The 18,644-nt window shown below is 42.5% G+C and overlaps 1 protein-coding gene across 2 annotated transcripts in view; it reads left to right on the top strand.

Annotated features, from left to right (window-relative positions):
* Positions 1-17,311: 17,311 nt before the first annotated feature.
* The window catches only part of SNAPC3 (small nuclear RNA activating complex polypeptide 3), a 45,812-nt gene continuing 44,479 nt past the window's right edge, over positions 17,312-18,644 (top strand). The window contains exons 1-2 of one of the 2 annotated variants that reach the window (XM_004276118.2): positions 17,312-17,659; positions 18,331-18,408. In XM_004276118.2, coding sequence (XP_004276166.1) covers positions 17,340-17,659; positions 18,331-18,408 — 398 coding nt within the window. In that variant the 5' untranslated portion in view covers positions 17,312-17,339. The remainder of the gene's footprint in view (positions 17,660-18,330; positions 18,409-18,644) is intronic. The other variant, XM_033439758.2, reaches the window with a different exon arrangement.

Raw genomic sequence — 18,644 nt, 5'->3', positions numbered from 1 at the left:
CACCTGTGCAGATCCACATGCCCACAAGTGGAAGGTGTGTGTGATTTCTCCTATTTTATAGTACTTGAGATAATGATAAAGTTATACCATCCCACTAAAAATTACCTTCATGGGAAACTCTATGCTCAATTAGATACTATTACTAGATGTAGTTTAAAATTTCTACAATAGACTTGCTTTCAGAAGTTTGTTTATTAGTTGTTGTTTTATCTGTAATTATCCCTTTTATTTTATGAAGATTTTCATGTATTTGGGATAAACTAAAAATCATTAAGATCCAAGTCTGGAGAAAAAAAAATCAATGACAAAGTGGGGTGATTCAGTTTAGGTCAAAAATGAAAGTGCAGCTGTATAAAGCAATAAAACTAGCCTGTAAACTCCGTTTTATAGGGGAGACAATGAAAATACAGATAAGTAGCCTGGTTTCATATAGCCAGGATGTGTCTACACTAAGAAATCAGACCTGTGCTCTTAACTGCTATGTTCTACTACTTTCTATGATTTGACTATCTATCAACCTTATAAAGCACAATGCTGGCAGTATGTTTATTCAAGATGGATATCTTCGAAATGGATGCCTCGGCAATCAAAAGCTTAATGTCAGGCACTTACACTCAGATTTCCGTCACAGAAACCTAAGAATTAAAAATTGAATATTAGACACACGCCACTCCTAGAAAAGATCCTTCCATCAGTTTCAGGGGCCTTGAGTTCCAGCCTACCACTGTACGGCCGGGCCCTTTCTCTACTCTTTTGTACAATCCTTCCACCTCCAAATTTCCGTTCACTTCTAGTGCTCAAAAGTTTGTCTCACTTTCTTTACATAGAAGTCTTTTCCAATCCAAAAACCACTTTTCCCCCAGCAGGATTTTTTTTTCTCAGCTGTTGATGTAATAACTTTTTTTTTCACATTCAGTTACATTTGCTTTACAGTTTGGAGTTCTAAATAAGAATTACATTTGAAAAACAATTTTCACCACTAAAAATGGGGGAGAAAGTTTTAAAATAACTTTTATGGGCCAATCCTGAAAGTGAAAATGGCAATGTACCTTATCCCTGAGAAACTATATAGGTAAGTTCAAAGACTCCTTGGGAATGCCAGAGCACACTGCTGTGGTGTACAAGTCTGCTTCCCTGAATCATATATGATATCACATGGAAAAAATTAGCAAAGGAATAAAGAAAAATGTCAAGAATACAACATATCTTTGCAGAGGCTAACAAAACGTGGCACCAGCATGGCATATAGCTACAGACCAAATTAAAGTTCTCTAAAGCAGAAGTGATCTTTAATTGCCTCAAAGGCTATGAAACCAGAGGCACGGCATTTTTAGAGCAGTAAAAGGGCCTTGATGTTGGCTAGTTCAACCCACTCACTTTACAGATGAGAAAACTAAGCCACCACCTAATTGATAACACAGCTGAGCCCAGAGTTGAGGTTTCCTGGTTCCAAGTACGTTCCATTGCCTGTGGCAGTATGGCTGTCATACAGTCACTATCAAGAAAACAGGTCCCAGTGTGCATGTGAGGAGGCCCTAAAGAGTCTAGAGAGTGCTGTGAAGAAGGAAATATGAGCATTGGGGTCTGAGAGAACTTTGTTCAAGTTATTAGACCTTCTGCTCTGGTCTGAATGTTTGTGTTCCCCCAGTATTCATATGTTGAAACGTAACCTCCCAGGTGATTGTATGAGGTGACAGGGCCTCTGGGAGGTGACTAGGTCTTGAAAACAGAGCCCTTAGGAGTGGGATTAGTGCTCTTTTAAGAGAAGCCTCAGAGAGAAAGCCTCAGAGCCTCATAGCCTGAGCCTCAAAGCCTCAGAGCCTCATAGCCCTTCTGCCATGTGAAATTACAACAAAAAATAGCTATCTACGAAGTGGGCCCTTACCAGACACCAAAGTTGCCAGGGCCATGATCTTGGACTTCCAAGCCTCTAGAACTGTAAAAAATAAATATTTGTGGTTTATAAGCTGCCCAGTCTGTGGTATTTCATTATAGCAGCCTGAACAGACAAAGACACATTCCTTGCCTCAGTTAATTTATCTATAAAAAGGGGCCTAATCCTTCCCTCAAAGAGCTATTTTGAGGATACTTTTAAAATGTAATAATGCATATGAGATCTCTATCACTATGTCTAGAACATAGTAGACACAAAATGAACACTAATGTCCTCCCTTTTCTCAGTCACACCAGCATATAAGTTGGATTCAAGGCCAAATAGCAACAACTAGAAAAAAACCAATAAACACCAATAACCGAGAGACAATGACCTACATGAGCATTGTTATTGGTACACTTTGTTGGGATTGAGGCATGCTGGGCCAGTCCTTCACACTGCCAGCTGGCCAATGAGTGAAGGGAAGTACGTATGAATGAAGAGCTCTGCTCCAAATTCTGCGTCAAGGAATGGTCCATGCCAGGCCCAGCCTGCACATCCTTCCTACTGGCTCCCCAACTCATTTCCCAAGGGCAGGCTTGGCCTCTTCTAGTTCCCAGAGCCAATCCTGACCTGGGGCCAGATGTGCTCAGATGACTCCAACTCCACATTTGGCTGCCTGTCAGTCCCCTTCTGACCTATTGCCCTAGTCTTGATGTCTAGGCTTCTGTTTGCTCTCCTATCCTATTCCTTACCCCACTGACCTGGTTTCTAGGTTTCCCTGGCTTCCTTGTCATTCTGACATACACACCTGATAAGAAACCCACACCTCGTCACCTTGGTTCCTCTGTAGTCAAGAATTACAATGGCGGCCTGACACATAATGGTTTCCCAAAAGGCTATGCCTATGTTACCCATTCTGTCCTTTAGTTATGCCTGAATGATCCAAGGGAAGAGACTCCTGACCCCTCCGGTACTTTCCTGGGAACTTTGAGAACTTAAACAGAGACAGAAAGTGATAAGAGCTGAGTCATCTCTGGCAATGTTCAGGAGAGAAACCCACAAGCTCTTCTTGTTTCTAAAGGACTGACCCTGTTACCAACCCTTCCTGAGGCTTGGCTGTTTACAATAGCTCTGCCTTCTATTGTAAACTTCCACAATAAATCTAATTTTTGCTTAAGTGGTAGAAGATCTGTTTCTGGTTCTTGCATCCATAGGAACATTACCCAGTACAGATCTCAATTGTTGGTTTTGTTTTTTTTTTTGCGGTACGTGGGCCTCTCACTATTGTGGCCTCTCCCGTTGCGGAGCACAGGCTCCGGACGCGCAGGCTCAGCAGCCATGGCTCATGGGCCCAGCCGCTCCACAGCATGTGGGATCTTCCCGGACCGGGGCACGAACCCATGTCCCCTGCATCAGCAGGCGGATTCTCAACCACTGCGCCACCAGGGAAGCCCCAGATCTCAATTGTTGACTACTTATCTGAGCTCAATGTATCCTGCTCCTGGTTCAGAACCTCTCTTTCAGTCAACTCACCTAGCCAAGCCAAATCTTAGTGCATAATCATGCACACTTGTATTTAACACTGATATTTGTCCAAGGTTCTCTATAGGATAATTTTTGGAACTTTTTCCAGTAATAGAAATTTCTTTGGTCATATTTATTTATTCATCAATATATGCATCCATCCATCTGTATTGAGCATCTACTGCACACTAGGCACTGTCCATGGTCCTAGAGTTACAAAAATGTACAGGCAGCATCCCTGCTTTTGAACATCATAGACCAGTGAAAGTAACTGCCATACCAATAGATAATCTCAGTACAAAATCTAAGAGCTATAATGAGGGTACAAATATGAGGCAGTGAGAGCACTGATGTGGAAGCAAATGACAATCTTTAGAAAGGGGATCAGAAAGTCTTTGCAGAGTAGCTAAAGTTTAAAATGAGTTTTGGAGAATAAGGATGAATTCATGAAGGGAAGAATGGTAGGACTGCTTTAGGAAAACTGCAAGAATGACAATTCGTTAACTATTCAACCTTGCAATCTTATTTCTGAGATTTGTCCTACAGATGTATTTGTACATGTAACAAATGACTTATGTATAAGATTAATCATTGCAGCATTTTTTGTAAGAGACTGAAAAAAAAACACGTGTAAATTAATGAGCACTGATTAAATAAATATGGCGTATCCATTTGATGGAAGACTATGCAACTTTAAAAAGACTGAGAAAGTTCTCTATTTACCAATATGAAAGATCTTTAAGATACAATGCTAATTCTGAAGAACCTAGGGGCAGGACAGGAATAAAGATGCAGATGTAGAGAATGGATTTGAGGACCCGGGGAGGGGGAAGGGTAAGCTGGGATGAAGTGAGAGATTGGCATGGACTTATATATACTACCAAATGTAAAATAGATAGCTGGTGGGAAGCAGCCACATAGCACAGGGAGATCAGCTCAGTGCTTTGTGACCACCTAGAGGGGTGGGATAGGAAGGGTGGGAGAGGGAGTTGCAAGAGGGAGGAGATATGGGGATATATGTATATGTATAGCTGATTCACTTTGTTATACAGCAGAAACTAACACACCATTGTAAAGCAATTATACTCCAATAAAGATGTTAAAAGAAAAAAAGATACAATGCTAAGTAAAAAAGCAATGTTTAGAACAATACTGCCCTTCGTTTTAAGTGGGGTAAAATGAGAATATATATATATATATATATATATTCATACTTGTTCACATTTATATTAAAAAGCTGTACAAGTTATATACATCTGATAAAATTGGTTACCATTGCGTATGGGGCAGTAAGAACTGAAAAGGCAGTGAAAGAGGTGAGAGTGAGACTTTTCACTGAACATTTTTTAGTTTTGAACAAAGTGAAAATGTTATCTATTCAACACTGTAAACAGTTTTTCAAAAAATACATTGCAAGCAAATACCAAAGTTAGACAGGGCTCAGAAGACAACACAGTTTTTTAAAACTGCTCTATGAGCCAGCAACTGGCTGGCAAAAGAAAATAAGGGAAGAATGTTTTGCTTCACCTCCCTCTTATGTGGGTAGTAATATTCTAATAGCTAACTGTTCACAGCAATTACATAATGTGAGACTAGGCACCTTTAAAAACACAGACGTTAGAGGAAATTTTTGGCTTGTGTGAAACCAAAATGTTGTCAACAGGAAAACCTACCAGATAGATTTGGAAGCAGAACTTTTATGATGTGGGTGTAATTTAAACAGCATTCCTTCTGCCTTATTCGTGAAAGGAGGTGAAGGATTTTCATTTACAACACTTTTGGCGGGGGAGGAAACAAATAAAAATGCATACCCTAAAGTCATCTTCCAGTTTAAAAAAATCCACTGATATTTTTAACTTTAGGAGCCTCCCTCATGGAGGGTATAAGGTACAAGGCGGAAAAGTTCTGACTTACCTCAGGCAACGGGCCAGGGTATGTCGTTAGGCCTTTTAAACTTTTTCCTTTCTTTCAAGACTCAGTGCCCTCCTCTTTAAAAGAAGGAGAACAATAATCCTCCTTAGACATTCCATACCATCTGATTATTATAAAATTTATTCAGACACTCAAAGGAAAGAAGGTATAATTAAGTAAAATCAGTGTCTCTCAAATTAGAGTGTCCTCTGACACATACCATTGCCTGAGAGTTCAGTCCTCAATGTAATAGTTGCAAAAATTTTGTTTTCAATTCACCAAAGGATGACCAGATTTGAGGGGATTGGGTCATTCTACCAAAACTTAGAAGAATCTTGGTTTTTGTAGACAGCTCTTATTTCTGTCTACCCATGATTACGTTCCTTCCTTTGGAGTACTGTTCTCCCATCTACTTGCGAACTCTGTCAATCATAGTACCTAATCCCGTGGCCACAGGGTGATCTAGATCTAGCCAAACATAACAGGTCATTTCTCTAGCCACAGCCTATGTGGTGGGCATGTGCTCTAAGGTGGATTAATCATCCTCTTGGGTTGTTGCTATTTGGAGCTGGGTGACAAGGAGTCTTACCTCTCAGATCACAAAAGCTGAAAGATGTAAATATGGGACAGCAGGCAGCCATATAAATGATATATGCATATTACAAAATTTTTAAAAAGTCATTTTAGGTTGGGATTGTTGGCATTATGAGTGCTTAAAACGTTTTTAGTTCTATGATTTTGATTTTCAATTTAAAAGAAAGGAAACAAACATAGGCCAATTAAACTTCTGAGGTGATCCAGGACAATGTATAAAGTTTGGACAGAACAGTACAGATTGGAGTGGGAAAGCCTTCACAGAACTGAGTGATTTTAGTTGAGCCTTAAATGATCTGGATGAACAGAGGAAAATAGTGCAGGAAAAGAAGCAGGCTGGAAGGTCAACCTGATGGGGGCAAGAGTGAGTGAGTGTCAGGAGGCAGTTAAGCAGGTCAAAAAACATCGGAGTCATATGTGAGAGTCTTCAGACTAAGGGAGGAGAGGGGCCAGCACTGAGTTCAGGTTACGGGTTCTAGAAAAGGAGCCTCTTCTGGCGTGAGGTAGAGAAGTGGGGGAGGAGAGGGGCTGGAGTGAAGGAACCTGCTGGCAGACATAAGTGCCCTGGACATAATGATATGCCTAACTGCCTTCTACCTATGTAAACAAACTCTGTATGGGCCGCCACACCTCCCAACAGCCATGACCATGGCCACACTAGTTAGACTGGAAGTGGACACAGGACAGGGCCATTTGAATGCTGACCAATGGCCTAGCACGGCCTGGTACGCAGGGCTTTTCCAAAACAGGAAAAACTGGGCCAGTCCTGTCCTCTTCCTGCCTCTAGCTTTTGCTCTCTCCCTCAAAAGATCTAGAGGGAAGTTTCTGGCAGCTCCATGAGCTGATCTGAAAGGTTATGAAGTAGACCCAGGCATAGCGTTGCCAGATAAAATAAAGAGGAGTTGAATTTGAATTTCAGATCAACAAAAACAACAAAACGTTTTTTCGTAAAAGTATATCCCAGATAGTGCATGGGATATACTTATACTAAAAAGTTATTCATTCATTATGTATATCTGAAATTCAAATGTAAGTGGATGTCCCGCACTTTTCATTTGCTAAATCTGGCAACCTTATCAGGTGTCCTTATGCAGCACGCGAATATGAAGCATGTGGGGCAAAGCAGTACAGATCTCTTCTTCTCTGCCTTAAGGGAAAAGGCAGTCTGACTGTCTCTGGTGCTGCGAGACACTGCCCCGATGCTGCAGGCGTGTCTCCTGCCCTCTCATTGCTGGAGCACGACTAAGCCATCAGAGAGCACTTACTGCTCCTTCCCGAGAAGCTTTGCTGCTCAGTCTCCCCTGACCAGATACACACTGTATTATGAATGAGCTACAGATGTTCATCACCCAGGATTAGGCTTGTAATGGTGTTGGACTTTATTTTTTATTCTGCTAGACACCAGCAAATGCCTTCCAGACTAGGTCTTCAAAAGCAGGGAGTCTAATATAAATGTTCCCTCTCTTCAACCCCTCTCCACCTATGTAGCCTCTCTTTGAAGCCTCCAGCAAGGTGCCCCCATGCCTGCCCACTCCCTCAGTAAACCCCTGCCCTCCTTGGAGGAAGAGGACAGTCCTCCTCTCTGTCTTTTGCAGGGAGTTGCAAACTCGAGCACCTGAGAGGCTCTGCTTTGCTTAGTCACTGCTGACTCTGGAAGCACGAGGATAATCCCTAGCGTTTGATGTGCTTGACATCTTTAGAAATGTTCCTAAAAAGCAGGGAACACTCTTCAAGGTGAGTAGTTTTTTTCTCAGCTACAGTGTCTAATCATATACAAGGAAAATGTATGTGAAAATGGCATTAATTCGACAAGTTACAAAAGCATAATTGTGTTGGAAGGAATTGCTTTTTTTCTTTTTCTCCCTGGGCCTAGCTTACATGACCAGAGGTGTACGTGGCTCTCTTTACCATCCTAGAAGGTGGTGCCAACTCTAATTAAATTCCTCTTTACCAGCTCCTCCCTTCTAACCTAGCTAGAAGGGGAGTTTCCCCGCACCGCAACTTAGCAGCCTACATAAGGGGCCAGTAAGAACTACCTGATAGAGAGGAAAGGAATGGAGGGGAAATGCACAATGGAAGCCAGAAAGCCATGGAAGAAAATGTACTGTTGATTCCTGGTGTCAGATCTCATGAACACTTCAGTTTTTGGACTTCCATAAGACCTCTCTCTATTCTTATAGAAATAAGCAACATAGAGAACAGACTTGTGGTTGCCAAGGGGATAGGGGAGGGATGGATTGGGAGTTTGGGATTAGCAGATGCAAACTATTATATATAGATTGGATAAACAACAAGGCCCTACTGTATAGCACAGAGAACTATATTCAATATCCTGTGATAGGGCTTCCCTGGTGGCGCAGTGGTTGAGAGTCCACCTGCCGATGCGGGGACACGGGTTCGTGCCCTGGTCCGGGAAGATCCCACATGCCGCGGAGCAGCTGGGCCCGTGAGCCATGGCCGCTGAGCCTGTGGGTCCGGAGCCTGTGCTCCGCAACGGGAGAGGGCACAACAGTGAGAGGCCCACGTACAGCAAAAAAAAAAAAAAAAAAAATCCTGTGATAAACTATAATAGAAAAGAATACGAGAAAAGAATATACATACGTATAACTGAATCACTTTGCTGTACAGCAGAAATTAACACAACCTTGTAAAACAACTATACTTCAATAAAATAAATTTTAAAGAGAAAGAAAGCACGTCACCTTCATCTAAAAAAGGAGTCAGCAAACATTTTTTTACTATAATTACATATTTTTTTAATTGAGGTATAATTGACATGTAACATTATGTTAGTTTCAGATGTACAACATAATGATTCAATATTTGTATGTATTGTGAAATGGTCACACAGTCTAGTTAACATCCGTAAAGGGCCAGGTAGCAAATATTTCAGGATTTTCAGGCCATTCAGTCTCTTGTAACTACTAAACTCTGCTGTTGTAATGCAAAACCAGTCATAAACAATGAGAAATTGAATAAACATGACTGTGTTCATGTAAATAAAACTTTATTTACAAAAATCAATGGTGATACCATTCTCCAATAAAAAGAACCATGGTTTCTTGGAGAAATGGCTGATTCTAGGCATTGGGCAGGGAGTATATGAGTCAGAAGCATCTTGTTGCCCCGGAAAGTAAGGAAGTGCTCAAAAAACAAGAGGACAGGGTGGATGTGAAAGGGACACAGGAGCTGATCTGAAATAGCTCTCAATAACCAGAGCTGGAACAATGTGAGCAATAAAATAAATAAGTAGCTTTAAAATGTAGGTTTTATTATTATTCATCTATGGTGAAGGCTAGCAGATCAAGAGATGACTGCCAGTGTAAAGATGGTTTGTTACTCACGGTTCCTAAGAGGGGGCATGCCACACAGCAGGGGGCCACAGGAGGAAGCGCCAGGATTGATCAGGAGGCAGAGGGAGCAAGAGGGAAATGTGGGCAAGAGCCCTTATTGTAGTTTCTGCAGGAAGAAACAGGTGAGGCAAGGTAAGCAGGTTTAGGATTGGCTGATTTAAATAATTTCAGTGGTTCTGGGGCATAGGGGCTGCCTGTAGTTGGCTGGTACCTGGACCTGGCTAATTAGGGCAGAGGAATAGTAACCTTGAGAGTGAGAACCTGATAGAGGAGGTGGGGGGGGGGCGGGGTGCCCATTCTGGGTAGATTGGTTTGCATTTGAAAGGCACACTCAAAGGAGAATCCTTTACTATCTCTAGAAATGGGCTCTCCCTGGGAGCGGCAGTCTCTCCAGGCTCAGCAAGACCCCGATGTCAAAGCATCTGAAGCACGTGATTAATACATAGTGATGGATGATAGTCCAAAACATAAAATAAATATCCATGAGTCCACACTGATATAAATAAAAGATTGAATAATTAAATAAGTGCAGGAGAAGAGACAAATCTCCCTTATAGGATTTCAAATAACTTATCAATATGTAACTACTTCCTGCTCCAGAAGATGAAACTTAATTCCCACTCCTTCCCCACTCCACACCCCCATGAGTAGGAACTGTGCTTAGTGACTTGCTTCCAAGGAGTATGGAAAGAAAGAAACTTTACAGTGGAAAGATGCTTTCCTTCTGAGATAAGGGCAAAATCTAATATCAGAGAGTATTTCATTACCTGGTCCCACAGCTTCTAACCTTCAATCATTTTATACCATTTCCAGGATCTTTTCCTCTTACATCAGTGAATGTGTCTCATAGAGGTAATAGGTGAACTTCAACAGATTTTAAAAAAGTATCCTTGGTTGCAGAATCTTAGGATGATACCAACCTCACATCATGGGAGTCAGACAATGTCCTGGTTCAAGCCTCCCTCCAAAAAATGACAGCTTCTTCCACATCTCTCCATGTCCACAGTCCCTATCATCAAAAGGGACTAAAATGTTTTCTGATACTTCTTTTCTCTGATTCTATTATTTTCTACCAGTAGACCCTCTCACTCTCTTTGGTAATCCAAGATTTTAAATACCTTCCAATAAATTTGGCATTGTTCTTGGAAAAAGCTAATTGCCTAATTTGTACTTATCAGTGGAACAGAGGTGGGGATGGTGGGAGAACAGCAAACAATAGAGGTATCCTAAAACAATTAGTTGGAGACAATTTAGAGAATTAAAAAAAAAATCATTATGCAGGATTTCCCTAGTGGCTCAGTGGTTAAGAATCCGCCTGCCAGTGCAGGGGACACAGGTTCAATCCCTGGTCCGGGAAGATGCCACATGCCTCGGAGCAACTAAACTTGTGCGCCACAACTACTGAGCCTGTGCTCTAGGGCCCGTGAGCCACAACTACTGAGCCCTTGTGCCACAACTACTGAAGCCTTCACCCCTAGAGCCTATGCTCCGCAACAAGAGAAGCCACCACAATGAGAAGCCCGTGCACCGCAACGAAGAGTAGCCCCTGCTTACCGCAGCTAGAGAAAACCCGCGCACAGCACCAAAGACCCAACGCAGCCAAAAAAAAAAAAAAAAACAATGATTATTTTAAAAAATTCATTATGCAAATATATATCTATTAACAGTCATTCAGCTTTGAAAAGGATCATTGCTTAAAATTGAAGAGGACACTCAATTCAGGTTTTCCACCTCGGTTGTTAAAATTCCTTATAATTCATATCAGGCCTCTGAAAGGTTATAAATCTTACTTCTCACTAAATTATTGTTATTATTCTACCAACTGCCTTTACGACTAAGGGTACTTCAGCTGTCTTTCCCGTCACACATTCCCTTTCCGTCCTTCTGCTACTCCTTTCTTTGGCAGAGATAAACTCCCACATGGTCCCCTGGCTTCAGGAAAGCAATCCTCCACATGAACATGTAATCTGTTGAAGCAGAGAATCCAGGAACAGCACAAAGCAAAAGATTTTCTCCTTTTGGTATCTTCAAGGTGTCCTCAACTGTGTTGTGGAAAGAGCTGGCTAGTTCTTATTTTCCTAAAGCCTCTCGGTGCCTAAGGGGTGAATGAGAATTGGGCATTTGGCCCTACCCCTCTCAGTAGAAGTACCAAAGAAGACGTGGCTGTAGCCGAAGCTGTTCCACAGTTGCTCTTGCAGGGCCTTTCTTTGAACCTTTTGGGAATGCCTGCCCCACAGAACCCGAAACTAAGAAAGATCCAGCATGCTGTAATTGCCACTTAAATTTAGGTATGCTCCCTGCTAATCATGGGTCACATGTAAATGACTGAGCCCAGCCCAGTTGAAAAATCAATTGGTGTAGAATATGGCCACAGCAGTGTAGCTTTGGTAATTGATCAGTAGAGATTTATGCTTAGTCAAGATGACGGTTGGATTGCAAAAGAGTATTTGTAAATTTAGAGGCATCATTTCTATTTTTAGATAAAACTCATCAGTGCTTTGAAACACAGACAACGCTTAACCAAAAGAATCCTTTATATGTGTATGTGTCTGTGTGTGTGTATTTCACAGCGGTAAAAGCAAAGGAAAGAACAGACAAAACAGGACATAATCTTGATTATCCAGATTTTTCCCAAACAAGATGTCAGCACCTCAAGGCAAGAATGTTCCCCAAATGGTGTCCCACAATTGGAAATGCTATTCAACAAGATAGGATCAACAGAGAGTCAAAAGAAGATGACTAGGAGAAGGAAGTCACCATTCAATACGAGGAGCCTGACCAAGGTCACAGTTGAAAGGTGATTTCAGTGGGTGCAATAGCATTTAATACTCTCAGAATCAGTCATTTTTAGAAATATTGCTGTTCAAGTAGATGAATCTTCATGCATTTTTATTATCGAAACCAAGTCCCCCTAAAACCAAGTTCCCTTACTGAGTTTGTGATTAATCTCTCTATCCAAAACTTTATTCCCTTTCTTGTCCCCTCTGACCTCAATTCTGTGCCAACTGAACTCTAATCAACCAGAGTCAGATGACTAAAATTGCTGTTGTCGATAACATCATTAATGTACTAAAATTGCTATTATAGGATATCATCATTAATGTACAAACTCAGGTTGTTTCTCCAGGGCTGGATGAGCCCATCCTTGTCTCTTTTCATAGACCCTCCATTGCCTCTTAACTGGATTATTGCAAATGTTTCCTTAATTATTTCCCTACTTCTTGCCTCTCTGGCAAGGTCCATTGTATAGATTTAACCTCTTTTTTTTTTTTTTTTTTTTTTTTTTTTGCTGTTCGCGGGCCTCTCACTGCTGTGGCCTCTCCCGTTGCGGAGCACAGGCTCCGGACGCGCAGGCTCAGCGGCCATGGCTCACGGGCCCAGCCGCTCCGCGGCATGTGGGATCTTCCCGGACCGGGTCACGGTCCCATGTCCCCTGCATCGGCAGGCGGACTCTCAACCACTGCGCCACCGGGGAAGCCCCGATTTAACCTCTTAATACATGGCTGTATTCACCTCACTCCCTCTATTAGTTATCTATTGCTGTGTACCAGGTTACCCCAAAATGTGGCAGCTTAAATATTTATTATCTCACACAATTTCTGTGGGTTAGGAATCTGGGAACAGATGAGTTAGTGTTGGCAGGAATGCAATTCTCTTAGGCTTGACTGAGCTGGAGGGTCTGCTTCCAAGGTGGTTCCCTCAGCTACCTGACAGGTTAGTGCTGATCAACGGTAAGAGGCCTCTTCTCAGTTCCTCATTATATCAGCCTCTCCATAGTGACATCTGAGTGTCCTCATGACATGCAGCCAGCTTCCCCCAGGGTGAGTAATCCAAGAGAGTGCAAAAGAATAATTTTTAAATAGAGTTTTTAATTGGGGCCTGAGGACAGATAGTAATCAGCAAAATGACTGCCTGTAAGATTTTTCATTGCTGCATTAATTGTACAAGCAGAAGACTACAAACAGCCTAAATGTACTTCAAGGGAGAACTAGTTAAAGAAATTTGACAGATACAGTGGAAGAAATAGGATGCTCTTTATAGTTATATAAAAGGATGTCTTAAGATATAACCTCACATGAAAAACATGAGGTATAGAATATAGAACAGCATGTATTGTATGCAAAATACGTGTGTACATGCATACATATGTGTGTGTGCAATATGTATACATACATACATATATATTTATATAAAATACATGATTTCTCTGGAAAGATACACAAGAAATTGCTAACTGGAGGTTATGGTTGCCTCCGGAAATCTAGGAAGGGGCTGTACATGACTGGGGGAAAGATAGAAAGGGAGACTTTCACTGCATGATGTTTGTATCTTTTTGTTCTTCCACTTTTATTGAGATATAATTGACATACAGCACTGTATAAGTTTAAGGTGTACAGCATAATGATTACATACATCAATGAAGCGATTATCACAATAAGTTTAGGGAATATCCATCATCTTATATAGATACAAAGTAAAAGAAAAAGAAAAAAACTATTTTCTTCCTTGTGATGAGAACTCTTAGGATACACTCTCTTAACTTTCATATATAATATATAGCAGCAATAATTATGTTAATCATGTTGTACATTACATCCCTTGTACTCATTTATCTTCTAACTGTAAGTTTCTACTTTGTGACCACTTTCATCCAGTCTCCCTCTCTCCACCCCTTGCCCCTGGTAACCACAGTCTGATCTCTTTTTCTACGAGTTTGTTTTTTGAAGTATCATTGACCTACAACACTATGTTAGTTCCTGGTGCACAACATAGCGATATGTTATTTCTATACATTACACAATGATCACCATAAGTGTAGTTACCATCTCTCACCATACAAAGATATTACATTGTTATTGACTATATTGGAATATAGTCAATAATAATACAGTTGATATTTCTACCTTTTAAATTATGTGCTGATTCAAAAATTATTTTAAAAAATCCAGACCAATTGTCCACTCAGAGGGAAAAAAGCCAAAGCCAGAGGAGAAGAATAAAATAAATGACTTTGCTGTAGGAAAGATTTAGACATCAGAGAGAACTAGATGGAAATACAACTTGGACAGTTACTATTGAAATGTGGGAAACATATGGTTTCAACCCCAAGTGAGACTCCCAGTTACCTGTAGTCTAATTCTGAGAAAGGAGGCCTTGGGGCAGTGGTAGAATTACTTTGGAAACCAAGACGAAAGAAGTTCACTTTTGGAATTACATAAATTGGGAGCTGGGTGAATTTTAGAGATACAGTAGATCAGAGATCACAAACAGGTAGGCCACTGGCCAGATGCCTATGTGTGTTGTGTTTGGTTTGAATACTGTTTTTAAATGTTATATGAACGGTTAAAGGATAAACTGAGGCATGTTAAAATTTTTGACTCTCTTTGAGCAAAAATCAATTCAAATAGGGCAGCACCAAACAGAAAGTGGTTAGGAGAACTCCACTGACTGGAGCCTGGGGAGAGAATCTTACAGAGAAAAGGCAGAAGCAAAGCAATTATTGAATGGTTATAGCTTGAAGTCTAGTTGGCTGTTTGCGATTGGTTGTCCTTAGCATTTTGATTTTGTAACCTTGAGGCATTTACAGACTTAGACTTTGGTTTTCTGAGGCAGGCTGCCATTGAATTAGAGCCACCTCAATCTAATGGCCTCCTTGTTTAAGTAATTTAACAAAATTAATTGCCCACATTTGAAGATCAGGAGATTTCACTTTTGTTGTTGTTGTTGTTAAAAAGTTAAATATCTGACTTCTTTAGAAATGTTGGAAGCTCTGGTGGAGAAATCCTGCATTCCTACATGGCAGCCATGGTAGCTTTGTAGACAGAGGCTGGTACTCCCCAGTTTGCCACGGCTCCCCCCAGCAAGCCAGTTTTCATCACCTGATGAGCTCATGTAAGCGTGTCAAGTGGGGAAACTAATGCTCAGAGGCAAACTTTGAGAGCTCATGTCTCCCTATTCCTACTCTCCAATCAAGAGTCATAAGCTTGGTTTGTGCAACTACTCAGAATCCTGTCTCTAAATTAATGCCACGACCTCAACCCAGTGGTTGGTTCCAACATCCACAATTGGGAAACCTTTGTTTTTGTTTTTTTTCCTCCCTCAGGAATCATACAAAACTCACCCAGAATTACAAGGACTATATCTATCCTGGGATCTTAGAATCTTTCTATCTCTTCTCTGTTGTTGTCTGGTCCTAGTTCCAGGTCTAAAAATGCTCCCATTTTCTGCCAAACTTGCAACAGGGCCAGAAGCTTCCTTTGCCATGGCTGAAGAGGAGAAACTTCCTCTACACTCTTATATTGTCATTTGGGAACTGTGAATTAAACTGACAAAAGACAGATTAATGAGAGTTCACAGAAAAAGTTGACTAAAGGAGGCGGTTAGAATTTGGGCTTATGTACTATCTTAATGAGATAAGGGGAAGGGGAGCGCAGCACTTACAGGAAAACAAATGACTTCTTAATAGGGGAGGGGGAGAAAGGGCACTTATTGGAAAACAAATGACTTTCAGGAAAGATAAATAGGTCCTTAGGAGAACAGATGGGAGATACAGCTTTGTGACAATGTGTAAGTGTGATGCCCACTTGTAGTCAATCTTCTCAAGTTGTGGGAGGGGATTTATGACAATTGAGTTCTTTGGGGAGGCTCCACATTTAGGAAGATAATGGAGTTCAGGAAAAAAAGCCAATTCTCAAATGCCTTCAGCTCAAAATAATTTTTATGCTGCAGTGGTTATTCTGGACCTCTTTAGACTTATTCCAAAGAGTGGCCGCTGACGCTAAGACTCAAAGGAGTTCCGCTGGTGCCGACCACTAACCCTTCTTTCCCCCCGATCCTTGCGATCCACACATCTAAAGATGCTGTTCTGAAATGCCACACCTCATAGTGAACCACCTTCCCTTGCTGTGTTCTTTCTGGTCCTGCCCCTTCCCACTGCTTCTCAGGAACCATTGTGGTCTCCACTCCTGAAGACAATGTTACTCAATCTCCAGATACATGTTAGAGTTCTTACATCTGAAACGTGACTTCATTCTCTGGAGTGAGAGCTCCCCTGTTAAGGGATTTAGAGCAAGGTTTACAGGCACTGGGAAGACTAATTGTCTTCAGGTTGTGAGAATTCAACTCAAACTATCTAAAGATAAAAGAAATTACTGGCTTACATAATGGCAAGTCTAGGGGAGAAGATGGCCTCAGCCCCACTATTCCAGGTCACCGTGACTTCTCTGTTTTCTGCCTTTGCTTATTTAAACTCTTGGCTTTTTTCCTTCGAACCCTTCCACAGTCTGACACAAGCTATGTCTAAGGGCACATCCTCAGGTCCTCAGATTGGACGGAGAGTTTCTTAGTTTACAGATAAAATCCCAGAGTTCCGACCTTGCTTCTATTTCCTAGCAGTTAACTCCTTCCTCAACAGCAAAACTGGGATGATAATACCTGCCTGGAAAAGCTGTTGTGATTTTTAAAAATATACGTTAGGGATAATACTGTACAGCGTCTGATACACAGTAGGCGCTCAATAAACATTATTCTGCGCAAGTACAGCAATGATACGTATATACATGGGGCCGTTGAGGAGGTTCTAAACGAACCGGACCTGGAGGGCCAGTCATGCCCCGGGTCTCAGCCTTCGACCCTCAAGTCTCTCAGGCTTTGGGTCACTGAGGCAGCAGCGCAGCTCTCGAACCCTGGAGTCAAGGAGAAGTTCCGCACCTCAGGGCCGAGAGGAAAACAACGAGGGGGACCAAGGGGCGTGCCAAAACCGCCCTATCCCGCATAGAGCGATGCTGCGTAACCGAGCGGGCTGAGAACCCCCCCAGACAAGCTGCGGTGAAAAGAAAGCCGCAGCCACTCTCCTGTGAGCCGAGACCAGAGAACAATGAGTTCAAGCCCTGCACGCGGAGGCTCGGGGTGCCACGCCCGGGGGCGGGCCCAACTCGCGGCCTGACGGGAAACGTAGTGTCTAAAGCTGTGCCAGTGCAGCTCAGTTGCTCGCCGGCCCGGGCTCCGCGCAACTACAAGTCCCAGCAAGCCCCTCGAGGCCTTGATCAGCCGCTTTTCGCCGGGAAGGGAGAGGGGCGAACATGGCTGAAGGCAGCAGGGGCGGCTCAACGTGCGGCGGCGGGGAGGGCGGCAGGCAGAACCCGGTTCCCAGCAGTGGCGGCTGCAACTTCCCAGAGTACGAGCTTCCTGAGTCGAATACGCGCGTTTTCCATGTGGCCGCTTTCGGGGAGTTGTGGCTTGGCCGGCTGCGCGGGGAAGGGGACTTGTCGCTGAAGGAGCCGCCGGCACCGGCGCTGCCCGGGGGCCGAGGGGTTGCAGACTCCGGCCGGGAGGATGAGGCCGTGGCCCGGGATCTGGGCTGCAGCCTGGAAGCGGCAGCCGAGCTGAGGGCGGTGTGCGGGTGAGTGCGGGGCCGAGGGGCGCTTGCGGCTTGGAGTCAACCCGGGTGCAGCCTTGCTCCTGCGCGCCCCTGGGCCTCATCATGGGGGCGGGCCTGTGGTTTACTCCCCGGGGTAGAAGGGCCGCCCTATCAAAGCTTTCCCGGAACAACGGGAGAAGTCCCGTGATGGGAAAGCACAATTTCTGCTAGTGGGATTGAAGGGACGAGAGAGCCGCATGAAAGATTAATTTTTCTATTCACTAGTTTTTAAAGTGCTTATTAATGTAGGAAAGCAATCAGAGTAACAGCGACGTGTATGTCTTTGACAAGACACTTTGACGACGGAGGAACCTTAGTTTATGATGAGGCTGGAAGGATATTTAACCACAGCAGTGTCAAAACCTTGATTATCTCTGGTCTCTTTTGGGGACCTCCTGGATATACTGTTATTGAGATATTCCTCAAAGTGATTTATTTTAAATGAAAATATTAAAATAACGATCTATTTCTCCATTTAACAGTATTGGCCGCCTTCAACCAGGCATATATCCCTTTCTTTATACAATATTGGCACAGAATTCGCCTTTAATTCTGGTTATCTGATTGCTTAATTATTCAGTGATGTATTTAGGACACAACTCCTGCTTGCTAAGGACAGGATGCGGTGATTACTTTGTTTGTTTTTGTTTTAGTCTTGATAAACTGAAGTGCCTTGAGGAAGGGGAGGATCCAGAAGTCATCCCAGAAAATACTGACCTAGTGACTTTGGGGTATGGAGGACTTTGCTTTTGTTACTTATTTAAATATTTTTTTCAACATTATATTATTCGAAAGTTGAGAGTATGGTATTGTTATCCCACCTCCTAAATTCAACCATTGTTGACATGTGGCCGTATTGGCTTTAGCTGTATGTGTTTGAGATACCTCGTGTGTGTCTTTTTCTATGGCTGAACTATTCAGTAAGTTGCAGACATCATGATAATTTACCGCTAAGTACATCAGCGTA

Source organism: Orcinus orca, chromosome 6 (genome assembly GCF_937001465.1).
Source record: "Orcinus orca chromosome 6, mOrcOrc1.1, whole genome shotgun sequence".
Classification (NCBI taxonomy): Eukaryota; Metazoa; Chordata; class Mammalia; order Artiodactyla; family Delphinidae; genus Orcinus; species Orcinus orca.
Note: the sequence above shows the minus strand (reverse complement) of the source record. Positions and strands in the feature narration are given on the sequence as shown.